At 40.6% G+C, this 27,537-nt stretch overlaps 2 protein-coding genes, 1 long non-coding RNA gene and 2 other non-coding genes across 12 annotated transcripts in view; 2 read left to right on the top strand and 3 right to left on the bottom strand.

Moving 5' to 3' along the window:
* Positions 1–12,252, top strand: part of TEX2 (testis expressed 2) — a 58,566-nt gene extending 46,314 nt beyond the window's left edge. For all 8 annotated transcript variants that reach the window (XM_076353843.1, XM_076353847.1, XM_076353842.1 and 5 more), the window contains 5 exons: positions 2,044–2,176; positions 6,606–6,728; positions 8,764–8,973; positions 9,203–9,323; positions 10,208–12,252. In XM_076353843.1, the coding sequence (XP_076209958.1) occupies positions 2,044–2,176; positions 6,606–6,728; positions 8,764–8,973; positions 9,203–9,323; positions 10,208–10,330 (710 nt within the window). In that variant the 3' untranslated portion in view covers positions 10,331–12,252. The remainder of the gene's footprint in view (positions 1–2,043; positions 2,177–6,605; positions 6,729–8,763; positions 8,974–9,202; positions 9,324–10,207) is intronic.
* A 1,067-nt stretch (positions 12,253–13,319) lies between these two features.
* Positions 13,320–13,454, bottom strand: LOC143168096 (small nucleolar RNA SNORA76). The gene has a single exon (XR_012996658.1). It is a non-coding gene; the product is annotated as a small nucleolar RNA SNORA76 (small nucleolar RNA).
* Positions 13,455–13,495: 41 nt separating this feature from the next.
* On the bottom strand, positions 13,496–13,798 carry LOC143167905 (uncharacterized). Its single transcript, XR_012996626.1, has 2 exons — positions 13,749–13,798; positions 13,496–13,559 (listed from the first exon to the last, which is right to left on the bottom strand). It is a non-coding gene; the product is annotated as an uncharacterized LOC143167905 (long non-coding RNA).
* LOC143168094 (small nucleolar RNA SNORD104) lies at positions 13,640–13,702 on the bottom strand. The gene has a single exon (XR_012996656.1). It is a non-coding gene; the product is annotated as a small nucleolar RNA SNORD104 (small nucleolar RNA).
* Positions 13,799–13,957: 159 nt separating the features above from the next.
* Positions 13,958–27,537, top strand: part of ERN1 (endoplasmic reticulum to nucleus signaling 1) — a gene marked incomplete at its 5' end in the record, with an annotated part of 39,876 nt that continues 26,296 nt past the window's right edge. The window contains 2 exons of the mRNA XM_076354112.1: positions 13,958–13,990; positions 27,071–27,182. Of these exons, the coding sequence (XP_076210227.1) occupies positions 13,958–13,990; positions 27,071–27,182 (145 nt within the window). The remainder of the gene's footprint in view (positions 13,991–27,070; positions 27,183–27,537) is intronic.

Here is a 27,537-nt window from a genome sequence, read left to right as displayed (position 1 = left end):
AAATGACATGTGAACTCTTAGTATCTGAGTTTTTACAAGCTTGCAGTGAATAATTACTGAAATAACTTGTTTTGCTATTGTACTTAAAAGGACATAAATCAATAAGGGGGTGATAATTGGAAACGCTTGTTTTCATAAGGATAAATGTATTTGTCAGTAAGTTGACCTATGAATAAATCACACGTGGAAAAAAAAAAATCCTAAAACTTCAGGCCAATATCCAGAACAAACACTTAAGATTTTTTTTTAAGTGTTTGAGATAATCAGTCATTTGAGGTAGCCTTTTATAGGCTTTAAAATGTGGTTACTAATTGTGATGTGCTTTGTTTCATCCATACTTTTTTACCAGTGCTTGATTACAAGGAAATATTTTTTTTTTTTAATTATATGGCTCCTCTAAGTAAAATCTGTTAACAGACAATGTTAGGAAAAAAAAATCTTGTTTCTGTTAATACAGTTCTATTTGGGTGACAGCATATGCTGTAGTATTTACTGTACTTCTGTCAAGGCTAGAGAACCAGATAACTCTGAATAAATTGTACCATCTGCCCAATTTTTCACACCCTCTCCCTCCCCTACCTCCGTTTTTCCCTCCGGAAAATGTGTATGAACGTTTTCTGGCCAGAAGGAATTTTCCCTCTCAGTAATGGCATCCTTTGCTTAATTTGATCTTCAAACAACATTGACGTTTGAAGCATGCTGACTCATTGGTTATCCAAAAGGTCTGTTTAGCTGTTCTCTTATTTCTGATGATCTTACTGCTACTTTGTTACTGTAAAGAGGAAAAATTTATATAAGCTTGTGTTTGAGTTCTTGTGTTTTGTTTTAGAACAGCATTAGAAAAACTGTATGATGGAAAAGAATAATTTGGGTTAGTAAAGGAGCAGCTTGCCTTCAATACTGCTTCCCACATATAATCTCATAGCGTGTCAATGACCTGGCCTTCGGGAGCTGTGTGTATTTCTGTTGATATAAATGGGTGGGATTGGTGACAATGCCATTCTTCTGATATGTTTTTGCAGAAAAGAAAACAGTTGTTCTTTAACTGAAAAAGTATGTCTTTTCTAGATCAATCAAACCCAAAGAGTAGTTACCATTAATTGCTTCCGAGTAAGTAAAAAAAAAAAAAGTAGAATGCATTAGTGGTTGATGTGCCAGATACTGGTAGGGCATATTGTGTGCAGCTGCAATGTCTGGAAAAGGAAGATGCACAATCTATGCTTAATGGCATCTGATTTCTAATCTCTGGATCACAAATACCCTACAGCTTTTTTTAATTGGTGGGACTGCAGGGTGTCACTTAAGAGGCAGGACCTAATCTTGCAATTTATTCCCAAGACAGTTCTTTCGGTGATTGCAATAAGTGAATAGTCTGCCCAGACAATAGGATTTAACTTAATATTACATGTCTAGAATTGTTCTAAGTGATGACCTTGTTTGCTGTGAGTCATAAGAAGGATGCCTATAGCTGAGTTACTGAGCAAACCTTTTCATAGTTCTTTGATACACCATTGTCGAAAGCAAAAGAGACTACAGGTTGTGATGTGTGACAAGCAATATTGCTCTGGGATTTCAAGTTTTGCTTCATTTGGACAGCGTAAGTAATATAGAGGAGTGTTCCCATTACTGTTTGGCTTGGAGCAGTACTGTAAATAGTTTTGAAGTGAATCCCTGATTGTATTCTATTTTCTTTATCTTGATTCAGATCTCTAATGCAGTTTAGGTGTGCGTAAATCACACTCCTTTTTTTAGATCGTTAGCTGTACTCACTGATCTGTCTTTCAGCATGGCTTTGATTCCTATCTGAACATTCAACTTTGTTCCATAAGCTCAATATGAACAGAAAACTTGCTTTGATAAGCTTTTAATTATTTCTGAATTAATGACATACTTGGTTGATGGAAAAAGTAGTTTTTCTCTTTGGAAAAAGTGTGATGTATAGACTTTTTTAAAAGAGTTTTGGCTTGACATTAAAATAAAGTGTTTGTGACTGTTCTTAAAGTGACATCTTTCTTTTGTTTTTATTGTTGTTGTTAATTTTAGGACTTTGGATTGATTTGGAAATGTCCTACAATGGATCTTTTCTAATGACCCTAGAGACCAAGATGAACTTGACCAAACTTGGTAAAGAGCCGCTTGGTGAAGCACTTAAAGTTGGCGAGATCGGCAAAGAAGGGTAAGGTATTAAAATGGTAGAATCAAGCAAGAGCTTTCATAGTGGAAAAGTGACATTTTTCCTTGCATATATGAAGCTCTGGCTCTGCAATAGATTGAAAGGAGCTGGGGGGTTGCATACATGTGAGTGTAGAACTTGGCCTTTCTGTGCAACTTTTGTGTTCAATTACACCATTGCTAAAATTATCTTAATAAAAGGCTTTTGTAGTACAATAATTTTTCTTTATAGCTATTTTAGTAGGATTTTAAAATGTTCTGTGACTAAAATTTAGTTTTGTCTTATGCTTGATTTGGGATCTTAGCCAGTAAGACTTGAATATTGGACATACACATGCAGATATGGAGATAGACATGTATAACGTGCTACTACAGCATGGTACAGCTACAGTTGTAAACCATGTAATAGTAAACAACTCTGGAAGGTAAATAGGCTGTAATTGTTATGTAAAGACCTTTTCAGTAGCTTTATTGCATCATGGGAATAGTCACACCCCTACTTTAGTCTCCAGTTTTCCTCATATCCCACTTCTATTTACCTGCTATGTCTAAGTGAAATGCCTTATAGATTAACTAATTAGAAAACACACATACTGTAACTTACCTAACTTCTATTTGTGCTTTCCCTCTTATTTTTATGATGTTCTTTGAATTTCACCAATCTGTCCATTTGTATTAACCTGGTGAGTGACACCTGTCAAATATCCATCCCGTCAGCTGTGGAGCGTTGATTCTCTTTGTGCTGTATTCTCTTTGTACTTAAGAAATCCGCAGTCCCTGAACAGTAGGTGGTCTCTGATTTAGTGTACAACCACTGCCAACAAATCAAGAAAATATTCTCTAAATCTGGCCTTTTGTTTAGATATGAATAAAATGTTGTGGCCTTTCAGAATTAAGATACTAGATGCTTTGTATACTCATGTCGTAGCTCTGACCATTTATTCTGAGGTATCTTGAAGTAATACTTATAGCAGCACTATATTACAGTGCAGTTATGACCAGAAAATAAATGTGAAAAAACTAATGGCTGAATGATCTCATACACTGGTAGAAATTCAGAGGATTTTAAAATTGACCTGGATTCTCATTGTCACTGCTTGAAATAAATATGTCTGAATTTATATCAGAATAATTGGTAGGTGTGATTTTTGAAAAATCCCTTTAATCTTGTCCACCCAAAACAATGGGTAGATAGAGAGGGAAATGTCTATACAAATCACATTCTTGCTTTTCTTCCCTATCCCTTCAGGATTTTCTTTGTGTATTTTTTTTTTATATCTGTCCAGTGCAAGAACAGCCTCAGAAATAATTAGTGAACGCATTGATTTCATACTTAAAAATCAGCTTGATTCTAGCTGAGCAATAGGCCCCCAGCAACGCAAATGTAAATGTCTGTAGCTAAGCAACCAATTACTTGAAGGTATAACCATTAGCTGTATTGCTCCCTGCACATGGCTGTGATGTTTCAAACGCTCAGGGCCAGTTACCCTGCCAGCTTTACATAAAGAGCAGTGTAATGTATTCTAGTTTGAATGAGATTTTTTTGTTGCTTGGTTGTTTTTTTTTTTTTCCCTTAAATACAATGGGTATTCTAAACAAACAAACAAATTAAAGACTCTGAGAAGTACAGAACAGTTTGATTCTCATCTATGCTTTCCATTGTGTTAGTTAATTTTACTGGCTTTTTTAATTATCAGTTGACAATTGCTGTGAGAAATCAAACTATTCTGTATGCGCTTGCATCCACAACGTATTGTCTGTAAGTGATGCACGTTGGTTGCTTACGCTCATTTCTGTCCCTCAAGAGGCTAGAACAAACCGCCTCTTGAGACACAGGAACCACAACCTCATGTAAGAAAGGCATCTACTCATCCAGAAGGAGGAGGGTGGGGGAAACAGCACTGAGTTTAACTGTCCTTCGATCTTGTCAGTGTAAAGCGAGACAGATGGTTCAGTGATGCAGTCCATTCTATCTTTGCTGCTGCGTTACTGTTTGAAATAGAAGTGAAGTGTGCTGTTACATGGTTTGATAATGCTGTCTTGCATGCACTCTCAGGAAAATGCAGCTCTCGGAAAGGGTGGAAAACTATTTAATTGCCAATTTTATAACAGTAGCAGGTTCTACCATACCAGAGATGAGGCAAATGGAGGCAGGCTAACCCAAAGTTACTGCAGTTTCTTACCCCATCAGTCCTTTTTGCTATGTTGTACCATGTAAAAACAAACCGACAAATGGCAATTCATAAAATACTGTGCAGTCTGCTCAGGAACAATACTGTAGCTCCAAAGTGTTTTTCTGCCAATGTTTGTGTTGTATAAATGGTCCATTGTATGCAGAGATCCCCTGAAATCTCACTCAAGCTTATTTATTGTTGCTTTGTTTAATGCGAGGAAATCTTGTGGTCTTAGCCAGTCGGTGCATGCTTGTGGAGGCTCTTCAGGCAAATAAAACACCTTCTTGTAAGAAGGTGACACCTTTGAGAGCCTTGAAAATGCACTGGACATGCTTTGAACTGGGTGGTATGACGTGCATAGGAAAGTGAAGTGAGGTCACACCCAGGTAGAAAATGTGTAGTTTGACCTGAAAACGTGAACTTCTGAGAAACAGCTCCAGCGTTGCTATTTGGGCCAGTGGCATGAACCATCCACCACCCTGTAAGTCCTCAGGGAGGTGGTTCAGTTTGGTGTGCTGTTTCACTCTTCTGCAGATACAAAATGCATCTCTGGGCAAGAAGAGGAGGTTTACGGTTCTGATTCCGTAGCCTGGGTAGCAAATTCTTCTGTGCAGAGAGGTCATGGGATCACTGCTCCAGTTCTTAAATAGGCAGTTAGGAAGGAGTGTTTTGCACTGTGAGCTGTACTTGAGGTGTCCTTTTACGTTAGGACTTCATGCAGCAACTAACAGTTTGCTCTATGTACAGAATAGCAGACAGTAGCTTCAGTCCATGCCCTGTGTGAGGTTATTAAATGCTTCAAATAAATTTCCAAGAACATACACACACAAAAAAGAAAGAAAACACAACTATAAACTTATTCTGAACAAGCTGTAGACTGTTATCGTCCTGGGTATAGTCCCTAGGGCTAAACCCATGTGCTTTTGAAGCTTGTGTTGTGTAACTATTTCAAGCTCTTGCATTTGGTAGAGATCTGTTGATACTGAAGTGTATTCACTGTATCCTTCCCTAATTTTAATCCGTTTAAAAGATTTGAAATCTTTTCTGTGATTGTGTACATAAATTCTTCCATAGTTGAAGTCTAGGAATTAGTTACTAGTGTGTGATATTTTGTACCCTAAAAGCAGCACTTGTTTGATTTTTATTGCTTTACTTTTTTCCCCCCCTCTTCTCCCCATGACATTCTTGCCTTATTCCATCTTGGACTCTCTTCAGAAAAAAACAAAACAAAACCCTAAATCCTGTGAACATCATTCACTGTGTCAGAGGAGCTTAAAAATTCACAAGCCTGAAGGACAATTTTGCTACAAATATAGTAGGGAAAGGAATATTTCCAGCAAAGATACTAAAGGGAGATTATAGCCTAAATTTGTATGGAACAAAAGTATCTTTGCAAAACATCTAAGAATTACTACTTCCCAGGGTTATGTTAGATGACTTCTGTTGATACAATTGCCTTTTTTCTACACAAAAATGGTAAGTGATGACACACACTGTAGTTACAGTAAGGTGAATCACTAGTTTGAGACAACTTTGCTCTGCCAGTGTAAGTGTTGTGCATTTCCTTTTGGAGGCAGATGACAAAGATCTGGTTCTCTTGTGCTTTGCACGTGTTACCATTGCTGGAGATATGTCTACGCTGCAAAAATTGCATGGGTGTGTGAGTAGACAAAATGGAATTTATTGACTTGGGTTAAAAGTGTTGTGAAGATAAGGTATAGGCGTTGTGAAGATAAGGTATGTGTGTTAGCACCTCAGTTAACATCTCTGAGGGATTCTGGGATTCAGTTAGTAGACGATGTCATTTTAAGTTGTAGTCCTATGTTTGCTTTTAGTACAAGACAGAATCGCATGTTCTCACCTTTCAATTTCAAAGCATGCCTTTATCAGAGTTCTAAAAACAAACAAAACCCCCCCCGTCCAGCCTACATACTGCTCAACTTTCATGGAAAGCCATGAGCAGCAACATGTATTTAAAATAATCTCCACATTTGATTTGAATATGTAGAATAGCCATTCCCCTGACATCCTCTTTTATGCAGGATTACATTCCACTGGAGAAAACAAATTTTCTGTTTTGAAGCTAGTTCTGACAGACTGGCTTCAGAGTGGTTTTGTTCTTTTAGATAGAGTTTATAGAAAAGAGCAGGGGACATTTCAGAGTCTCCAATAGAAATACATGTAATGTCAGCCAAAGCTGTACATGATTAATAGCTATTTAAGAATATTACATTTGACCTGGAAATTGCATTGTTTCAGTTTCAGGCCAAGGGCGTATTGTCTTGCAGACAGTGATGAGGAATCTTCCAGCGCTGGGTCTTCAGAAGAGGATGATGCTCCTGAATTGGCAGGAGAGAAGCAGGTGACTCCAGGAGCAGAAGGGTGAGCTGTCTACATAGTGTTTGTTAATCCTTTCCTCCCTGCCACATTTCCAGACTTAGTGTAAGTGGTATCTTGGTCCAGTCCTATAATGCTCCTTGTCACACAGGATGTCGGTGTGAGTATGTTCAAGCAATTAAGCAAACACAACCTCACCCATTTCTAGAGCAAAGAGCAGCAACCAAGCCATGTATTACAGATTGAAAGAAAGCTGCTCTGCTGAGTGTTTCACCATGCTGGGAGCATTGTTCACCATACAGCACTTCCGCAGAGTGACCTGTTCAGTGCTCCATTTGACGCCTCCTAACTCCTTCACTATTAGATTACAGAGAGACACAAGTCTTTGGGCCAGAGAACCTATGGGGACCTTCCCCAGTGTGTTTTGCCTGGTAGCAGAGCCAAGAACAGGATTTTGTGTGTGAATTTGAAATACTTTGTATACAGTATTATACCCATACTGATCCTGCTGATCCCTATTTCTAGTGTGTTCTTTTCTTGAAAAAAACCCACTGTTATTCAAGCCTAGCTTTTTTGCTCAGGATTTTGTGTTTTGTTTTTGTTTTGTTCATGTCATCGTCGTCGTCCCCCCCCGAAGGGCTTTGAGTGTCTGGCTATGCAATACTGCCCTCTGATGTTGTGCAACAATTTTAAAGAAAATTTCCTAACGTCAGTTTTGCCACATCATTCCTTGTTTTGGCTGCTGTTCTGATTTTTTTTTTTCTTTTTACGTCTGATTGAAATTAGGCCATGCGATGAGAAATCTGCAGTAACACTGAAATGTCTCAAACAATCACATTTCTTATGTCTGAACACAACTCAGTGATTTCACAGTGAATATACCAAAAGGCTCCATGACATATTCAAAATGTTCAAGGGAGTTTCCTTGGAGTTTTACTCCTAAAACCTTTTGAAAACTATGTGATGAATTGTTGGAATTATTTCAATAGATGTATTTCATATCTTTAAAAAATATATAGATCATATAAAGAACTCTTAAGGACAAAGAGGGAGAAAAAGAATTTTTAAGTAAAATACTGAAAGAATTTCCGTACACCTTTCAAAAAGCTGCATTGCTATCACTATAGAATCTGATGAGAGAGTAACTACTTTATCTGGATAAAGTTACAGCTAGTGTAAAATCCAAAAGTTGAAATTAATTCACCCTTTTTATATCAGCTGAGGAGTTTCTTGTCTTATCTCATGCTAAGGAAAAAGTTCTGTAAAAGGCTGGATAAACATGAATTTTTTTGCAGGATAGGAAAATATTATTTCCTTAGCAAGGCTATCTCTGCTACATAAGAGCAGAGCCATACATCAAGAGCCACAATTAGGTATAATATAGTGTGTGAAAATATCAGACATGCTATTCCTAGAGTGTGTATTTCTGAAATGGGATAGGTGTGAGAAAAGACACATTCAGTCTTTAAAGTATCTGTTCTAAAAGCTAGGATGCCATCTGACACTACCGCCAGGAAAAGTAGCCTCTTTTTGCAGGCATAGTTAGCCATTTTTGGAATATCATTCCACCCCCTGCCAAAATCACCTTCCTCTTTTTCACCACCTTTATACTCATTGTAAATGCTACAATACCTTAAAACCTTTTTGTTCAACACACACTGTTAAATAATTAGACATGATGGTTGGGCCTTCTATGCTGATATGTGCATATGTCTCGGTGCATCTGTGTCTTGATAATTTTGTTAGAACGGTAATAGACAGCTTGTCACTTCCCATGCCAGCTTGCTGGCATAAATAATGTAAGTATATTTACAATTTTAAAAAATGTTGCATTTCCAATGCCATCTGGGAAGGAGGAGTGTTCGGACTGGACAGAATTTCTGCCAGACACTTGTAGCTGACAGAGTACAGCTGTTGTGTGCAGGCTCTAGTAAGTACTGCTTGGACATGTGAATACGTATTTGTTTAGAATTTTTATATCAAAAACTCTAATGATTTAATGGGAAATCCATGGGTGTCTTAGCAAACAATAGGTTTAAGAAAATTACCTTGATGTACTTTTTCTGTTCTCTATCTAAAGGTATGTTGGAGGACATCGGACAAGTAAGATCATGAGAATTGTGGATAAAATTACTAAGTCAAAATACTTTCAGAAAGCAACAGAGACTGAGTTTATTAAGAAGAAAATTGAAGAGGTCTCCAATACTCCATTGCTGCTAACAGTTGAAGTACAAGAGTGCAGAGGAACACTAGTAATTAACATTCCACCTCCACCTACTGACAGAATATGGTAAGAGGAACTCACTGCAGAACTGGGCAATGTTTCAGGTGTGTGCTACCTAAGGGATCGCAACTAAGAAAAAAGGTGAAGTGTAGCTGAAATGGGTTTTGGAAGAGGTGCAATACAAACTAGTTGTAAATGAGGTACTGCTATTAAGAGAACATTGACAGTTAACATACTTAAATATATGCTTCGTTGGAGTGTTTATAATAAAACCTGTTCTGTGTACTCTCCTAAGGTATGGCTTTCGAAGACCTCCCTACCTGGAGTTAAAAGCTCGTCCAAAACTTGGTGAGAGAGAAGTGACTCTGGTTCATGTAACTGACTGGATAGAGCGGAAACTAGAACAAGAGTTTCAGGTGTGTTTCCTTTACATTTTCATTTCATTAATGATAGTTTTGGTCTGTTAGAGGGGTGGGGGTTTTTAATTTTTGCATGTCCCCTATTTTATTCAAGACTAGTCAGTATCCTCCACTGCTCCTGTTCAGTGGAAAGGATGTTAAGAACTCAGCTGAAACTGACTTCTGGGAGGGTCTCAAGACCATGTGTAGACCTGGATGGAAATCTCTTTTTAACTCTTGTCAGAATGATTTTAGAGACGAAAATGCCATTTCTTTGAAATAGGTACTATGTCAGAATTTGTAGTACTTAAATAAAAACATGATCCTAGGTGTTCTTAGATGATAGAGAGCCAAACTGTTGTCTAATATTAAGAACAGATGAGGCAGTAAGGTGTCCTGTTACTACTTTCTTTAAAATAAAATAATTTTTAAAAATCACATTGACTGTAGTGCAAAATAGGAAAAAACCTCCAAATTTACAAATACTTGCAGGATAGGAAAACAGTTTACTGACCAGATTCACTCCAGACCCCAACCTGTACAATCAACCAGAAATCAAACCCGCTTATTTCATTAAAAGTACAGTTTGAAAGTATATGGGCAAGAGCTGAGAAAGCATCAGAGTTAAGAAAAGTTGGTATGTTTCCTGTAACACCATTTCAATTTAATGGAAAGTGCAGAGATCTTCATATTCCTGAGCTTCATCTACAACTGTAACACAACTAAATGGCTTGAGTTAATGGACACTGTATGGCTTCAGTAGGGGCATTGACTCAAGCAATGCTGAACCCAAGAACCTTCTATCTGGAAATTTGTTGCATTTTTTAACCAAACAAATCAGAAAACTAAGGTTTCAAGTGGCATATGAAATGTAACTTGGTTTAATTGCATCTTTTTCACAGAAAATCTTTGTCATGCCAAACATGGATGATGTTTATATTCCTTTAATGCACTCAGCCATGGATCCCCGCTCCTCTACGTGTCCTCCTAAAGATCTGATCACGGAGGCCCCTGATCAACCATGACATGTGAAGACTCTTGCAGTTTACAGTATTATAAGTTATTCTCATGGTTTTATAAACTGTGCTGTAGTTCTCATCCTTAACTTGTGCCACTTCCCCCCCACCCCAAGGACTGCCTATAACCATACCTGTGCTCACTTGCCTTGTTATTGTTCCTGTGTACTTCAGCTACATGAAGTTTCATTCCATTAAGCAGTTGATTTATTTCTGTACTGGCTGCCATCAGGATTTTAACTCGGAGGCTAAGATGACCTGTTCTTTGGGGGAGGGAGGAAGAACCTAACTAATAGATAAGGAGCTTGATGACACACCTTTTGTTCAGCTTATGTTTTCATGCTATGTTAATGTGCATTAAAGCATTGAAAGGTTGTTTGGCAGCAAAGGAACTGCGTGCCAAATGGAAAAAATCCTAAATAAGGAATGAATTTATAAAACTGGAAGAATATTTTTCTTTCTCAGGCAGTTGGAGGTGTAGAATGAACTGTTTTATGTTCTTTCACTTCTGCAGTCAATAGCTTGTGTCAAGCAATCGAAATATGAAATGCTTTCAGGATAAAAGAATGTAAATTGGATGTATAGGTAATATTGTGATTCAATGTCGTATATACATATTACTTTTTTCATACAGAACTTGTGCTTTTTTTGGGAAGCAAGTAGCCATAAAACACACACAACTATCAGTGAAGGTGGGACTGTCAGATTTTTGTAAATGAGAAAAAAGTTGGTAAAGCCATGAGACCAAACCATAGCAAGCCGCCTTATAGTGAGGTACAATCACCTTGGTTCATGATTAATTCTGAATGTTTATAAAGACATGAGCACACACATAAAATGTCTAATACTGCACACTACCAGAAGTACTTAGTTACCCTACCGTGCATAGAGCCTCTTGCTACAATGAAACACACCAAGTTTTTTCTTATAGGAGAGTTTGTTGCTGTCTTTTCCATTGCACTGTGTTTACATGCAAAGCATGGGACCAAATTCTCACCTTACAGCTGTGCAACTCCAGGCATCAAATCGCTTGATGCTTGTGAAAACAGCTGTGACTGAAAGATTTTGACCCCCATGCATTGGTTTTTTGGACTTTGTGGAATAGGAATTCAAGCATTGCAGTTACTCAAGCTGATCGCGATGTAATTAAAGACTGTTTCTGCTAATTAATGGCCAAAATGAAGGGGGGAGGGGGAATTGCCTTTTATTTCTATCTGGTATAATGATTCAAGACTAAATGTATGCAGTAAATTCAATATTTGAACACTACATATCTGCTATTTAACACATGTAATATTTTTCTGATACTCAGTGTTGCCAACTGTTCATGGATGTCAGAAAATGTTTTAGTTTACAAAGAAAGGTGAGTTTTGGCTCTCCTTTTATAACATGATTTGCTTTTTTTTAGAAGTAATTTTTTAAGAACTTTTTTGTATGTTGTGTTGTCACATTTGATGTAAATCAAAATTTCCATGTGTAACTTGATGATTTACCATCTCTAAATGAAGCTATTATATTGAAGGTTTTTTAAACAGCACCTTGCCTGAAACATAAAAGAAAACTAGCATTTAATATATTTAAAATTAATTCTATATTTGAACACCTATTTTGGTTACCTTTAATTGAAATATTAGTAGGTTATATTTGTTACCTGAACTCCTCCTTGACCATTCCAGGCTGTGTATATTCTGGGGTTTGCTCTGATTATGTAGGCATTATTTGCCTTTCATGAAGTCTGCATGTCTTGTACGCAGGTCTTTTATATAATTTAATTTCTATGTGCAATAACTAAAGTCAAAGGACTAGATGCACTAATGTGTAAACAGATTTAGAGTTATTACACAAGATTGTCACATTGCACTTCATAAACTGTGGGTAACTACAATCTGCTTGCTTTGTTTTATTAAATAAATTTATCCCATGTCAAACAACTGTTCAGTTAAAATTTATTTGTACATAGTGCTTACCCACTATCTTCTGCAAGTTGTTTCAAAAACTTCATTAGAAAGGCAACTTGCCAAGATGACATGGTATGCTATGTGCTTTTCAGATTATTTTTAATGAGTTGTACTTGGTGGTTATAGCAGATGATTATTTTAGTGTTAACCAATGCTGAGACTGTTCTAGCTCTAAAAGGAAAAGTTAAGTTTACTGAAGAGAAACTGAATTTCACTGCAGCAGTTAGTATTCAGATGAGGAACATGCTTTAAAACCATTTTTTTCATTTTGTACCTGTGAAAACCTTGCAATTATTACCAGGAATTACAGAACAGAGGTGGCATGCAGTACCCTCTGTAGCAGGTTTGGTGGTGAAGGCCCCTCTGAGCTTAAGCATTTTTACACAGTCTTCCTAGACTCAGCTACTATTCTTGTATGTCCCATGTTGTCACCAGCGTGGGTATAGATGCAACTTTGCATACCTCTAGCCTCTCTGCCTGCAGGACAGCACAAGCACAGCTATTAACAGATGGAAGAGACAGAGGTGCTTTAAATAGCTGCAGCGTAGATCACTTGAGTCAAATTCCCATTTTGTTTCAAGTTCTCTTTTGCTGTGTGCATAAAGCACCCCCAACACGGGATGCTTTTCTCCGACTCAATAGCTAGCTCACCTTCACCCTTCCTGCAACGGCTAGGCAGGAATCCCGGGACTTTTGCTACTTGTTTCAAGTCCCCTTTACAAACTGAACCCTGAACGACTTCAGGAAAAAACTAGTGCAATGGTCTAGGCTTGGTTAAGGTCATGCTGAATCAACTGATAGCGCAACCTGGGTCCCCTTTCACCCTGTTACTACCCTCTCCCATCGTAACACGCCAAGTACCGGATCCGTGGGCTCCCAGTCCGGTAAGGCCCGCAGCGTACCAGAGCACACCCTGGCCCCCTTCCCGAGCGGGGCACCGCCTCTGCACCAGCCGCCGCCTCCCCGTCCGGCTGCGGCGCCATTTTGTGCGGTGGCGGCAGCCGCCCGCTGCCCCGCGCTGGGGAGGGCTCGCCGAGACGAGCTGTAACTTGCTTTTAAAAGCGCCACCCGGGTCGGGCCGAGCAGCCCCAGTTATGAACAAGCGCTTCGTTCTAGCACTACAGCTTGGCCGGCGGCGCCGCGGGCAGGGCACCCCGCCGGGTCAAAGGCAGTGCGGGGAACGGGCGGACACGCGCGCAAGAACCAGCCGGACGCGTTCACGGGGTGCACAGCTTTATTTGCCAGGCCGCTCCCCGCCGCCGCCGGTCGCCGCGCAGGCCCTGCAAGACACGGAGGGAAAAGGGGAGGTTACAGACGCGGTGCACCGCAGCCGCCCCGCGGCGTGGGCGGCAGCCTGGGCGCTCAGTAGTCGGTTTGCTTCATGCATGTCAGCAGTCTAACACGTGTCAAGAGACATCACCGCGGCCCGGCCTGCCCGCTCGCCCACCCCTCCCGCCACCGGCGCTCACCTCCGCCCGCCGCGCTGACAAAAAGGCCGAACTACCGCCTCGCTCCTCTTTATAGAGCGACCGCCGGCCGGCACCCCGCCCCTCCTTGTCTCGCCCAATTAGGATTCAAAGCCGGGGGCACGTGCCGATCTGGGTGCGGTTGCGCGCGAGGGTGGGCGGGGCTGTGGGGGGCGCGCGCGGACGGGGCTACCACCCGCAGCGGCTGAGGATGGAAGCGCCGAGATGGCGCCGGGCCGGAGGAGGTAAGGCTCTGAGAGAGCCTGGTTAGCCCGCGCTCCCCCGGCGTGTTGGGTAGCTTTATCCGCCTTTTCATGAAACGATAGTACTCTTTTCTGTAGTAGTTTGCTCCAGCGCTTTGTTGCTGTTAAGAAATAGGGCTTAATATTAAAACTGTAAAAGCTCGGGCTCCGCTCGGACTTCAGAGCTGCCCACCTCAGCGGTGTTTCCTCGGTTTCTGAGGAGAGGTGCCAGGGGAGCGGGAGGGCGCACGGTAACGCGCGTCTTCCCGCCCCGGGTGGCCTCCTGCCGCCTCAGCCCCTGTTTTTGACGTTTTTCCTACCTCCTGTGAGGCCGTTGGGAGGCACTTGTGTCAAATAACCACAATTTGGTACTGGCACAGGCACCGTTTGTGCATCTGAAAAACTCCTCCCTTAACGTAGCGTGGCATGAAATTCAGCTTAAAGCTAATAAAATCGTACGTAAAGAGGTAACCGCAGCTAAACGCCTGCCCGCCGATTTTCAGACTCGAGGACGGGAGGGCAGCTACGTGCTCAGCCCGAGCGCTTCTTTCCCGGGGAAGGTGGAGGCCGGTGGGCAGGGAAATGCCGCCATCCTGTGGTACCCGCAGCGCCCGAAGCCGGCAGCTGACCGGAGGCAGCAGGGCAAAAGCAATACCCTGCTGTGTTCTCAGGGGAGGCCCTGGTTCTTACACAGCATCGCGTGTGGTTTTTACGCAGGCACAACTGCCCGCATTAACTGTCGTCGTGTGCGGTTACGAGGACTTTCTGTAGGTGTGGTAGAGGTTTAGATGTGTTCCTCGTGGGTGCTGTTGCCATGGCACGCGCAGGGCAGCGTGGTAGGTGGCCTGCTTCTTCTCAAATGGTGTGAATGCTTAAAATCCAAGACCGCCGTAAAGAAACCCATCTGTTGGTACCAGAGAATGGAAATCTCAGTCTGGTTTGTAGCTCCAGGATGTTTTTATGTATTCAAACTTGCAGGTTAGACCATAATTATGTCTCCTTGCCCATATAATCAAAGGCACGCTTATTAAAAGAGGGAGCTGCCAGAGCTGATCTGTTATGTGCATATTGCATACTTAGTACTCAGTGTGCTCTGCAGCTCCATTAATGATGTCAGTATTAAAAAGCAAACAATATGTAGCAAGGACAAAGTGGCTTTGTTATATAAATAGGTGTCTGAAAGCTAGGCCTTTGCCAAGCAGTGTAAATTTACTCTCTTCTTTTTAAAGCTTCTTCCATTTGAGTCAGTATTTTTTGTGTTTATTTTTATCTGTTCAGAGGAGTTTGGACCCGGTTTTTGGTTCAAAGAGGGATGTTCTTTGGTTTTGCGTTTGTTTAAGGCATGGCAAGGCACAGCAGGGTCAACAATGACTTTGCCAAAACAGGAGCGATGCCAAATAAATTTGGCCTGATCTGCTTTGAAAGCAAAAAATCAATAGGGAAATTATACCGGGCAGGGCGGTGCTGGAGGAGGGAGGCTATTCGTTAAGCCTGAATTTACCCACAAGGTATTTAAAAAAAAAAACAAACAAACAGCGGCAGCCAGCTAGCTGTCACTGCACCCCGCGGTTTAGAATGTCTGGGGCTCTTGGCCGAGCCCCCCCGGGCCGGCTACCGTTTCGTCGGGGCTTAGCACAAACGGGTCGGCTCCGGCAGCAGAACGAAGCCACGGGGCGTCGCGGGCCGCGTCCGTGCTCCCGGGCCGCGGCCCCGCACGACCCCCGCAGCCCCCGGCCCTCCTCGCGCCGCGGGGCAGCCCGAAGGAGCCCCCCCGGAGGGAAGTGTCCCGGGCGGCCCCGCTGTGCCGCGGCGAGCCGGCCGCTGCAGGCCGTCCAGGCGGCGCTTCCCGCCCGCGGGGGCGGCGGCGGCGGCCCAGGCAGTACCTGTGCGCGGCCGGGGCCGCCCGCGGCTGACGTCGGTGGCCCGGGCCGGGCGGCCCCGCCCCGCCCCGCCGCGCGGGGAGCGCCGGACACGCTGCGCCCGGCAGCCAGCGCCGCGCGGGGGGGAGCCGGCCGGGGGCCCGCGGAGCCCCCGCGGGTGGCAGCCATGGAGCAGCCGCTCCGCCGCCGCCGCCTCCTCCTCCTCGGCCTGGGCGCGCTGCTGGTGCTGCTCTCGCCGAGGCCCGGGGTAAGCGAGGCGCGGCCCGGGCTGAGCCTGCCCGCTGGGCCCGGGGGGGGGGGGGGGGGGGGCGGCCGCCGCCCCGCGCGGCGCGGTGGGCCGGCGGGGAGGGCAGGGACAGCGGCGGTGCCCCCGGCCCGGCCGCGGCGGGGGAGGGTGGGCATGGCTCGCCGGGGTGCGGGGGCGCCCGAGCCGGTGAGGGCCAGGGGAGGCCTCGCCCCGTGCAGGCCGGCCCCCCCGCCCGCAGAGAGGGGAGCCGGGGGGGCGTACGGACGCACGAACGCCCCGGTGGGCTCCTGCCGGGGCTTTGCCGAAAGTTTGCCGTGGGTGCCGGCAGCCCGCCGCATCAGCGGTGTTTGCGAAGCCAGCACGCTGTCCGTTTTACTGTCGTTAGTGCCGTGTGCCCGTCTGTATGCGCAGGGGTGAGGGGCTGCAGTGTACCAGCCTGATCCAGCCCAACAGCTGTGTACCTGCTTCTGTGCCGTACGTTGTTGCACGTAACACCGTACCTGAACATGTAGCATATATAATAATCCTTGAAACATAAAAAGACAGTTAATTTCCCATAAAGTAATTGATGAAAGTAGGACAAAGAAACTTTTGGAAGCTGAAGTTATGTAGGTGGATAGAGAAACTAGTGAGATGTGCTAGAAGATCTTTGCGCTGTCCCTTTGTAACCTCATAAGTGGGGGGGCTTTGTTTTCTCTCTGAAAAAAAACCCCATTGTATAGATGTTGATATCCAAGTACAAATTATTAGCTACATGCCCTGTATACCATCTTACGGCGTTTTGATCATTCTGTTTCCAGAGCAAAGATAGCAACATGCGCTAAATGTACATGTGCTTGCTTGGTTTCCAAAAAAGACTACAGTTCTAAATTCAGAGGTGAAAGGCAAAGTGCACAAGTCACTGCCCTACAAAACCTCTTAAGAAATCACCAGGTTGGTTATAAGGTATTGCATGGAGCAATAAAAGTACAGGGAAGAGTGAAACTGGTGCAAAGTGGATGGAATGCTGAGGAGATTATTGGTATGGAGGTAATAATTTTAAACAGTGTACTTTAAAATGGGTGCTGTCTACTATGTGTGAACTGAGATGGAAAACTAAGTCTTCAAAAATTCAATTCTGAAAGATGCTGCTCTTTGTAAATTCTCAGGACCAGGAGGCAAGGAAAAGGCCAGCTGGCATTTACTGTTTCCATTGTACTGAAGTGTAGCAGAGGAAAGTTTTAGGTTATGTTCTTTGATGGATTGTTCATTGTTACCTGAAAATGCTGGTGTAATATATGGGGTTATAGTTCAGGTTAAGCAAAGATGAAGGCTTTGTTTTTTGCCTGGGAGGTAATAGCTCCACTCCCCTTCTTTAAAAGTAAACACATTTAGTAGTGAAGCTGTGTAACACAGCTAATGTTGTTACTTCATTAGGAAACGGGAAAAAATTAAGTGCAGGCTGTCAACAAAAATTACTTTACAATCTTTATTGTAGAGTGCTAATGTCTTTGTCTTAGTCTGGACTGTAAGGCTGGACTGAGATCTCTTCAGGGTCCTGACAGGTTTGGGGTTCAGATTTTGCAAGGAAAACACTGATTTTCAACTCATGAAGTTTTAAAAATCATACTCAATAAGAATACTAGGAAGTATTTTTAAATACTAAAAATACTTTTCAAATCAACAGTTTATTACTAAATTCTGTATAATTTCACTTGCATAGCCACAGAAACCTAGACTCAGGCCCTGGTAGAATTCAGTCCCATTTTTCTCTAGGTTTCTCTCTCCTTTTCATCTCCCTGCCCTGCCATCTCACCTCAGATCAGTATCTGATCTCGGGTTCTTCATTTCTCTGTTTCTTTTCTTGGCTCTCACCCTAGTCTTTTTGCTCTGCCAGCTGTAGTCCTCACCGTGACTTCCAAGTTGAAATCTATTCCATACTTCAGTCCCTTTTCAGAACTAGTTTTGATTTCTGTGAACTTAGTGCCAGTCATCTCAGCTGTGATTAACCCATTTAACTGGGAAGGCTTATTTAGAACTATTAATGTCACTTGAGTAATAAATTCCCTTGAAAAAGATTGGCATACAATTCTTGGTATTGAGGTAACGTGAAAAATGTGAGATTGCCTAAAGATTTTGCAGATTGTGTTTTCTATAGATTTCTTTTAAGAGTACTGGTGGTGATCTCCTGCTCTGTATTTTCTTTGTCTGATAAATATACTCTTTGTTACTTTATATCCCCACATTAATATTGTTTTCCTAAAGTTTATATTGTATGTTCATACAAGGGCTTCCTTTCCTGTTTTTTCTTTATAAGATGAAATGCTGTCTCTTGCTATTTAGGTGATACAGTGTATAGCTCTTGGAATTGCCCTAGTGATGTATGGGAACACACTATAAAAGGGTGACATCTCAAATACAGCAGTGAGAAATGCAACGGAGCTGTCAGTAAATAACCAGTCACCGTAAATATTATACAGTAATGATTTACAGCTCTCTGTAGTTTGAAAAAAAACTTGTGTTTGTGAGCCACGGACATTCCAAACTGTGCCTGTTTCTCTTTTAACGTGGAGTCAGTGCAGCTCAAAAGTAACAACCTCTGGGATTAAACTGGCATTTAGAGCATCAGTCTGTTCCTTCCCGCAGCCTGCGGGACTGGTTTCAGTGCTCTGTTACACAGTATGTGCAGGCAGCACATGCGGGCTGTTCTTGACATGGGAAAACCACAGCCTTAGCCAGATGTCTTTTCTTCTAATGCGTTCTTTATCTCAGCATGAGGTGTTTGGCCAGTTAACTGATAGGCATGAGAACCTATGTGAGACAGCAGAAGGTTTTAAAGAGGACATCTTCAATCACTATGTTAATTAACGTGTTTTATTTGAGTTGCAGATCTCCTTGGTTGCTCAAAAAAATAGTATATTATGGTTTTGGGTTTTTGGGGGGGGAATGCAAACTTGGCTTGCACACCTAAAATTATCATGGACAGCTCTGTCCTGGAGTGTAAATTCATGTGTTTATAACTCTGGCCTTCTACTCATTTTGGTTGCTGGTGTTCTTGTGAATATTGTAATAAGTTTTGGTTTTACAGAGAGACCCAAGTCTGAAAACTTAGCTGGGAGTTTATGGTGTTGAGCACCACTCAAAGTTCAGTCAAGTCAGAGGACAGTTGGAGTGGACCTCCTGTAGTTTTCAGGTTTTCCTATTGTAGTATGAATGGGCATATGAATGAAAAGTCACTGGAACTGGGTTATAGCTAACAAAGACGTTGGAATTCAGTTTAAGATGAAAAGATCTGTAGATTTTATTTCTCTTTCTAAAGAAGATGTAATTTATTTTTTGTCAGCTCTCTTTCATATATTGACTTCATTATTAGTTATACTGAAAAACTCCGTCCAATAGTTTACTGAATTTTACAAAGAGTTTCTTCACGGCATGGTTTTATTATGCATAGTGAGTTTTAGCCTCTAGCCTGGTGATGTAATTAGAGAATAGCTGTCAAAACCAGGGTAATGAATCATACGCTATCTGTGATGAATATGCCAATTGCTTGCAGTGTGCACTAATGTTTAAAAATATTTTGCTTTGCGTCCTTATTGGTTTACCAACTGTGGCTCCAGTAGCATAAATCATGGTATAGGCCTTTTGTTATTGGGAGGAAAGTATCTGGTGCTGTTAATGCTGAAGTTGTTTTTTAATAGTTTTTCTAGTAAAACGCAAATGTACAGCCTGATATATGTTAAGCTAATAAGGGAGTGAGGAATGTAGAAATTTTCCTTGAGTGATTATATATCTTGTCAACTTTTTTGTTTGGTGAGCCGGGCATTACCAAAGAAATTCTGAGGATGTAAATTATAGTTAGCAAACCATCCATCCTTTATCATCCATCAGACCTTACAAATTAAGTTCAGTGCATATGTATTCCTATTTAAGACTCAGAAAAGAGAAAATTATTACCTGGTAACATGTGGCACTGTGATTTGTTTACTAGTGAGCATTCAATTATTTCTATGAAATCAGTAACACTTCTCAGAGTCAGCAACACACCATCACACATCCAGTGTCACTATGAAGTGTTTTCCTGTTCTTTACTCATACTTGAAGAACCTCTTGTGGTATCACTCCCACAGCAAAACATATTTCTAGGTTACAGAATTACAACCTCGAGGAACTGAGTGGCCTGGTTTTCTTTCTATCTGCTGTTTCCACTGACTTCAGTGGGATTTGTGCATACTTGGTGGCCTGCAGGTCAAAAGTACTGTTTTTAAGCAGGTAAAGTGACGGAAGAAATTATTCCTGAGAGGATCTGTTTTCTTCTAACACAATAAAACAAAATAGGGCATTGCTCTGCTAACCCTTAAAAAAAATTGAAATGTTGCGGTGAATGAAGATAATATCGTCTTTGACACTGAACTGTACCATAGACATATACAAACACACCAGAACTTGTTCTACAGCTTTTGCTGACCTTCGTTTGACTCCATGGGTCCTTCAGAATTGTTTTGAGTCATTTTGTTACTTTGATTTCTAAAACATTTTATCTAAAGATGTGGTAGATCTGGTCTGAGGGGAAGATTCTTATGCTAGGGTTAACTAGTATTTATAAAGTGCACTTCTATTTCTATTTATAAAATGCTTTTTCTATTGGATGGTATATTTCTATTCTAGCTTAAAAATGCTATTTTCTATTTAGTCCCAAATTTTAGGCTGTTATGGATTATTAGCAGTCAGCATTTTAGAGCATTTGTCAAAGTTTAACTCAATAAGAGCTTGAAAGTTATTAAAAATTGTGTTTTAAATTAAATTATTAAACATTAATTCTAAAGCAGTCCTCAAATAATTTCAAAATACTGTAAATCCTTCACCTAACATCAGTGTTCGGGTGGAAGATTTTTATGAGTACAGACTGTCAAGGCAATAGAAGCTCTCACTGAATTCCAAAGAAGGTAGTTGTCAAAATAGACATTATGGCAGTTTCAGGTAAAATAAAAGAAGACCCAAACCAGGTTTTCCTTCTGTCTCATTTTCTCTGTTCACTAAATTAAGTTCTTTTTGCTTAGCTGTTTCATGTCCTGACATATTTTTCTTGTATTCAATTGTTGTATCTCCTCAGAAATAAAATTGCAGTATGAAATAAAAATCTATTTCAAGAATTTGTATTGCATCACAACAGTTGAGACTCCACCCCTGCAGGGAGGACAATATCTGTGTATACCAGTATTTATAAAGAGTCTATCTCAGGACTGAGGTTAATTATGTTTTTTGTGGTGGAGAATGCTCTTACATACTTCACACAAAAATGAAAACAAGTTTGGGCTGTACATAGAGGTTTTTGTAATTTTCATAGCTTTTCATAACAGTGATAATTCCAGGCTTTAATTAATCCATTAATCAATTAATTATAAAGCTTTGTGTTCAAAATAAAGTCTCTTGAGTATTTGCAACCTTGATACTGCAGTCTCTAGCCACTGATAAAAGTCACTAATAAAATCAAGAGCAAGTGTTTTTTATTTCTGAGTCTGGGTGAAACACAGGTAATTATTTAAATAATATCTTCATTTTTATGTCTATTGTTTTATGCAATTTGAAAGAATAAAACCTCATTTCCGTACTGTTATACTAACTCCCTAGCCTTTTCTCCAAGTGACTGCTGCAGGTATTTGTCAAAATAAATTAGCAATATTGCATTGCAAAGTCTATAGACTCATCTGATTTTTTTTTAAATTTAGGTCATAAGCTTCAGCAGTGTCAGTGTATTACTCAGCTGGTTAATGTCAACTGCATGATATTGCATGCTTTGAAAAGGATGAACGAACAGAAGATTTTTAATATATGGTATTTTATGTATTTTATCTGTGTGCAAGTACAACATTAGAAGTAAAGGAATAACTAATGAAATTTGCCCTATATTCAGTCTTTCACCCAAAGAAGATGGTACCTTTGACACACATGGTTGCAACGACCACATCAATGCGACTTTGATGGCTAAATATAAGAAAGCCCTTCAAAAGCAGTAAAACTTAAGCACAGACTTATGGGGGAGGTGAAGGAAAGCATTAGAAAAAAGTGGTATTAAGACAAAGCCAGCTAGAGTGGAGAACATGAGCTTAGCAGGAGCAGCGACGCTGCCTAACTGTATTTTGAAGAAAAAAAGATGCACGCTTGTGGCAGAATCCTTTTGTCAGTGAAATCTGTGTGCCTCCGTGCTGATTTCACTCCCAGTGGAGCTGCTTGGGCAGTGAGCAGAAATGGGCCCAGAGCCCTCTGAAGAGAAGGTGATTTCTCTTGCTCAATAGACCTAATAGCCTCTTTCGGAGTACCGTTCCCTTGACGCTTGCGAATGCCATAAGCACTTGCCATCCCAGGAAGAGTTCACATCTCCCTGTTAACCACAAAGTGGTGGTAGGCACCAAAAGAATGGTAGCTGGGAGTGGCCCTTTTTCCCCCAAACCAAGGACACTACGCTGAAAAGCTTAAAAAAACGTAATTTCATGATCTTAGTCATATCTGAGAACTTTCTAGGTCATTCTGCCTGTGGGCAACATTCAGGTGGTCATCGGTTTTCAGCAGAAACTTGCATGAATAACTTCTTCAGCTATGGTTTTCTTTCTTTATCGTTCAGCTTGTAAGTGGTCTGGAGGGTAGATGTACAGAAAAGTTTTCTTACTCCTGTGACTGCAGAATGTGCAGAGGAACTTCTTGCACGTTAGTACTTTCTATTCGATCCCAAGTACTAGCAACCTTCTAAAATGTCAGTAATGTGGAAGACAATATTGGTTACTGATGTTTTGATGAGAGTTTCAGAGCTCACATTTAATTGCATAATTTCTATAGCCTTGATGCCACAACAAATAGATATTCAAATATTAAATACGAAAATATTTAATCTACAGATCTACAACAAGTAGTGTTCCATATACTATATATTACTGATATTTGATACTCAACCATAATCATGGTGGTTATTTTACAGGCACGTTTTTTGTGAAGATGATACACGTTTTATTCACTTCTCAATAAGAAGACAGGAAGAGAACATGCTTTGTGGAGAATATACTGATTCTGTAAGATAAGAAGATAAAAGATACGAAAAAGTTGTGCAGAGAGTAAAAAGTAGCCTAGAAAAACAATCTTAGTCGGTATACATGGAAGATGTGGTGGATTTGCTATATGTTATATTTTATTTGCAACTAAACTTCAACACTAATCATTACATTCTGGGTGTCAAATTCCCACCTGCAATTTAAAGGAACTTCAATAATTTTCACTTCCTGCCTTTAACAGTTGTATGTTCTTGCTCAACTTACTGTGTTTCACTCTAGATGCAGTTTCACTGTATTTGTTATCTAAAATGATCAGTTTGGATAATGGATGTTTGTGGTGTATCTTTTTTGATAGAAGAGCAGACGGAGTCATTCCAGTCTTTTAAATTAAATGTTTTTGTTCATGGAACAGGTTTAGGGTAGGTAGGTCTTCATGAAGAAACAGGTATTTCTTGTGTTCCCTGTGGTGTATAATGTACAGGATTTATACCGTATACGTTGTTCTATTGAAATATTGCCTAAAAATGTTTTTTGCCTTATCTATGAATCTGATGGAAGAAGAATTAAATTCTCTGGAATAGGGCTTTTTTTGCGAGTACAGCTGCAGTGAACATACACATTTGTTTGATATGAGAAAGCTGAAACGTGCCTGTCAAAAGTCTGAGTAAAAATAGTTTATAAGAAGTTGTTCAAATTTTGCAGTTCATTGTGATTTCTTCTTTGAACTCTCACAGAGGTGAATTTGGTTCCATGGGAAGGAAAAACAAATAGACAATTCTCTTTTCTGTTAATCCCATTTGTTTGTTGAATATTAAAGCAAACCAGAAAGCTAGGATGATTGTGGTGAAATTTAATGTCCTTAATTTATGAATGACAGACTCTGAGAGGCAGAGAAAGAAGTCAGAATTGAGCTCCACTGCAGCAGTAATGCCATAAAAGGAATTTGGAAAGGCTGAAAATAAAATCCTAAATAGTATATATTATATACTATTATATACTATATTTTATATATATACTGGAGTCACCCAAAGAAGAAGTAACTGTGGAGAAAATGTTCTAAGATACGGAGGATTTCCTAATAGTTGTTCCTACTGCTGGTACCCTATTGAGTTGAGATGCCTTTTCATGCTTAAATAGCTTAATACGTGGCAAGATCAATTCAATCCGCAAGTCTTTGAACTTTTCTGAGCTTGAAAGCAGTTTGGCCCGCAAAGGGAAAGCATCCTGTTCAAATGCAGCTTTTTTCCAGCCTCCTGGTATTCCTTGAACTGGCATCTTTTTGGGGCCACATCACAGTCCACTCACAAAATATTCATCTTACAAGTCCGCATTCGCACCACTGTCATTCATTGCCTCACATCAATGATAACAGTGAGGGAATTTGTCAGTCTGGTGCAAGACAACATCTTAGAAGTGAGGAGCACTGACATTGCTCAGTTAGTGCCCCACTTGCTGATTAGTGTCCCAGGTTAGGAAGATTAGTTACTATGATTCTTAGATTATTACTATGTTGTACAGGAAGCAGTTCTTTGTTTGCAAAGAAGCTGTATCTTTTGCATAAAAGCAGCTGTAAAGATATCTAGAATGCAACCCCAAGCTTCCCTTCTTCTTGTTTTTGTTCAAGGATAGTTTTATGCAGGCAGCTAGGCAATGATGGATTTAAAAAGTAAATCTTCTTGGGGAGGCAGATTGAGCCTCACAATTAGGTGGCTTTCAGCCCCAAATGGATGTGATAACGGAGTGTGGGTTGTGTCTTCCCCTTCTGGTTGCAGAATCAGTGGATCTGGCTTCTTAAATGCTTATTTAAAGAAGATGGGAAGACTGGGCTAGATGGTTATAAATCAGCTACACCATCCTAAGTTGTTTTGGAAGTTCATGTACAAAAAGACCTAAAGGGCAAAATTTTCATGAATTACTTTGATACAGTGGCTACAATAGTTTGCTTTAACAAAAGTAATAATACAAAAGAATGAGAACTCATAACTCTACAATGCAGCTTCTCTTTGCTCTTACATACAAATCGGGTTATTAGGCTAGAAAGATAGTCTAAGTTCAGTTCTGACTAGTAATATCTCGAGCTGCATATTTTATAGGCCAGCATGAGAGGAACTGTTATTCAGTGTCCCTGTTTGAACAAACATTGCAAAGTTTGATTCCAGATGCAGCTGTAAATATTTTATTTAAGTGCAGATGTCTGTGCAGCCTGCATAATTTAACTATGTCAGATAATGAAGATTATATTTATGTGTTAAGATACATCTCCTTTTTTTCTGGACTTCCAGCAGTTATTTCTGATCTATGGCTTGTGTATTGTTGATTTGTACTTTCATTTTTTCTGCACTGTGTGTTTTACAATTGTCTGCTCCAGCTGTTTTCATTATGACTGGAAAGAAGCATGTATAATATTTGTAGGTGCCTCCTGAAAGTTGGCTAGTTATTACTTTATTATATTATCCTTTTAGCTCTATGCTTTACCTGAAAGTCTAGCGCTTTAGTTGAGTTGCCCTAAAAATATATAGTTTTCCAAATAAAGTTACTCCTGTATCCATGCATTTTGATTTGGCAATTGTGTATTTTGCTTTGCAATAATTCTAACATGGCTGATAATTGTTTTTTACAATTTAAGTCATTGCAGACATTATTAATTATGTAAAATGCATACACTTTCATTTCATGAACTGTGGTAGGTTAAGAATTATATTTAACTGTGAAACTTCCTAAACGTGGCAGGTGGCACGCAGATGAGCAATACAGATACAGTCTACAAATGACAAGCTACTTAAGCTATAACTTGAGACTTGGTAAATGGAAGCGGGTCAGTTGTAGGGTTTATGGGATCATCTTTAGGCAGGAAGAGAAGAGTAGACATTAAATTAACATGTTTTTTCTGCTTTGTGCGATGAAACACTTTGGACTTCGCCTCACTGTTCCCACGACAACTACATAGTTTTAAGTCCTCGATGTTTGTATGCTGCCCTTTTAATAAAATTACATGCTTTGCAATAGCTAGGCTCAAAAGCTGCTTGTGCTATAGGAATAACAGCAGGCACCAAACAGCTCTGTACCTATACACGTAAATACGGAGTGATGTGTTCCCAGTGGCAGAATGATTAGAATGTCAAATTGCGGTTTGAATCCTGCAGCTGACTGCTTTCTGGGAGATGTCTGTGGATGTGTTAATGCATATGGACTTTCTTAAACAGTGTTATTTACTAACTACTGCAGAAATACAGTATTGGGAGACATGAGGTACAAAAACACAATTAAGAGGATAACAGTATGGATCTCCTCTAGCCTTTAAGCTGCATCTATCCTAAATATTTTGCCCTTGCTCAGAGACAGCCTACGTGCTTGCAGCTCCAGCTTGTCTCTCAGCTGCAGTCAGTCCCGTAGAATATTGATCACCTTTCAGTTTTATTTATCCATGTTCTACCCAGCCAATATCTTTTCATCTCTAGGGGATTAAACCTTGGCAAAAGTAAGTTCTATTTACTTGGTAGTAGCATGGCTTTGACATTAACACTTTGGTTCTCTGAGCTGCTTTGAAGTTCCTTACCCTAGCTATCTTATTGCATAGTCTTTGTATCAATTCTTTCCCAGATCAGCTCTCTCTCTGGTTCCTCCTTACTCTAGTACAAGAAGACTTTGATATAAAATTGAAAATGGAGGTTGAGTTGTAGATAGATTATTCATTTAAAGCATCTCCCAGTTTTTCTCTAGGGGAGCTTAGCACAGTAAGCAGTTCAATAATGGTGACAGCAAAAAAAACCCCAAACAAAACAACAAAAAAAAATCACTGAATTCAAAGGGACAAGAAAGTTGTCCAGTCTGTGCAATTAAAAAGAAGGATGATGTTCTAGGCAACGTACTGTATGACAGTTACGAGTAACCTCTGTAGTAAATAATTACATTCAGTGTGTGGGTTTTTCTTTTCCAGAACACCAGCTCAGTAACTGTGCCAGAAACACTGTTGTTTGTTTCAACTCTTGATGGAAGTTTGCATGCTGTCAGCAAGAGGACGGGAGCAATCAAGTGGACTTTAAAAGAAGGTGAGTAGGAGGTGTCCTGATGCCCTCTACTCAGGAACTGTAGTAACAGTCTAATCGATAATTCAAACTGTTGTAGGGCCTGGTAAATACTTTCTTTTCTTTCTTATTTTTGCTCTTGCTCCAGAATTAAGCTACAATGTTTCTGGAGTCATGTTCATCTTCATATTTTCACTTGCAGATCTTTTCCAGGTTTATAGGGTTTTTTTGCCAGAATGTTTAAGCTGTAGTGGTATAATGTGTAGGTATCACGTTTTATGGGAATGAGCACGATATAAGCAGGCATAGAACAGAATAGATGTCAAATGAGAGTGTCAGCTGGTGGAACTGGTGGCAAAGGGTTTGCATGATTCTGTCT

This window comes from Aptenodytes patagonicus, chromosome 16 (assembly GCF_965638725.1).
Source record: "Aptenodytes patagonicus chromosome 16, bAptPat1.pri.cur, whole genome shotgun sequence".
Taxonomy (NCBI): Eukaryota; Metazoa; Chordata; class Aves; order Sphenisciformes; family Spheniscidae; genus Aptenodytes; species Aptenodytes patagonicus.
Note: the sequence above shows the minus strand (reverse complement) of the source record. Positions and strands in the feature narration are given on the sequence as shown.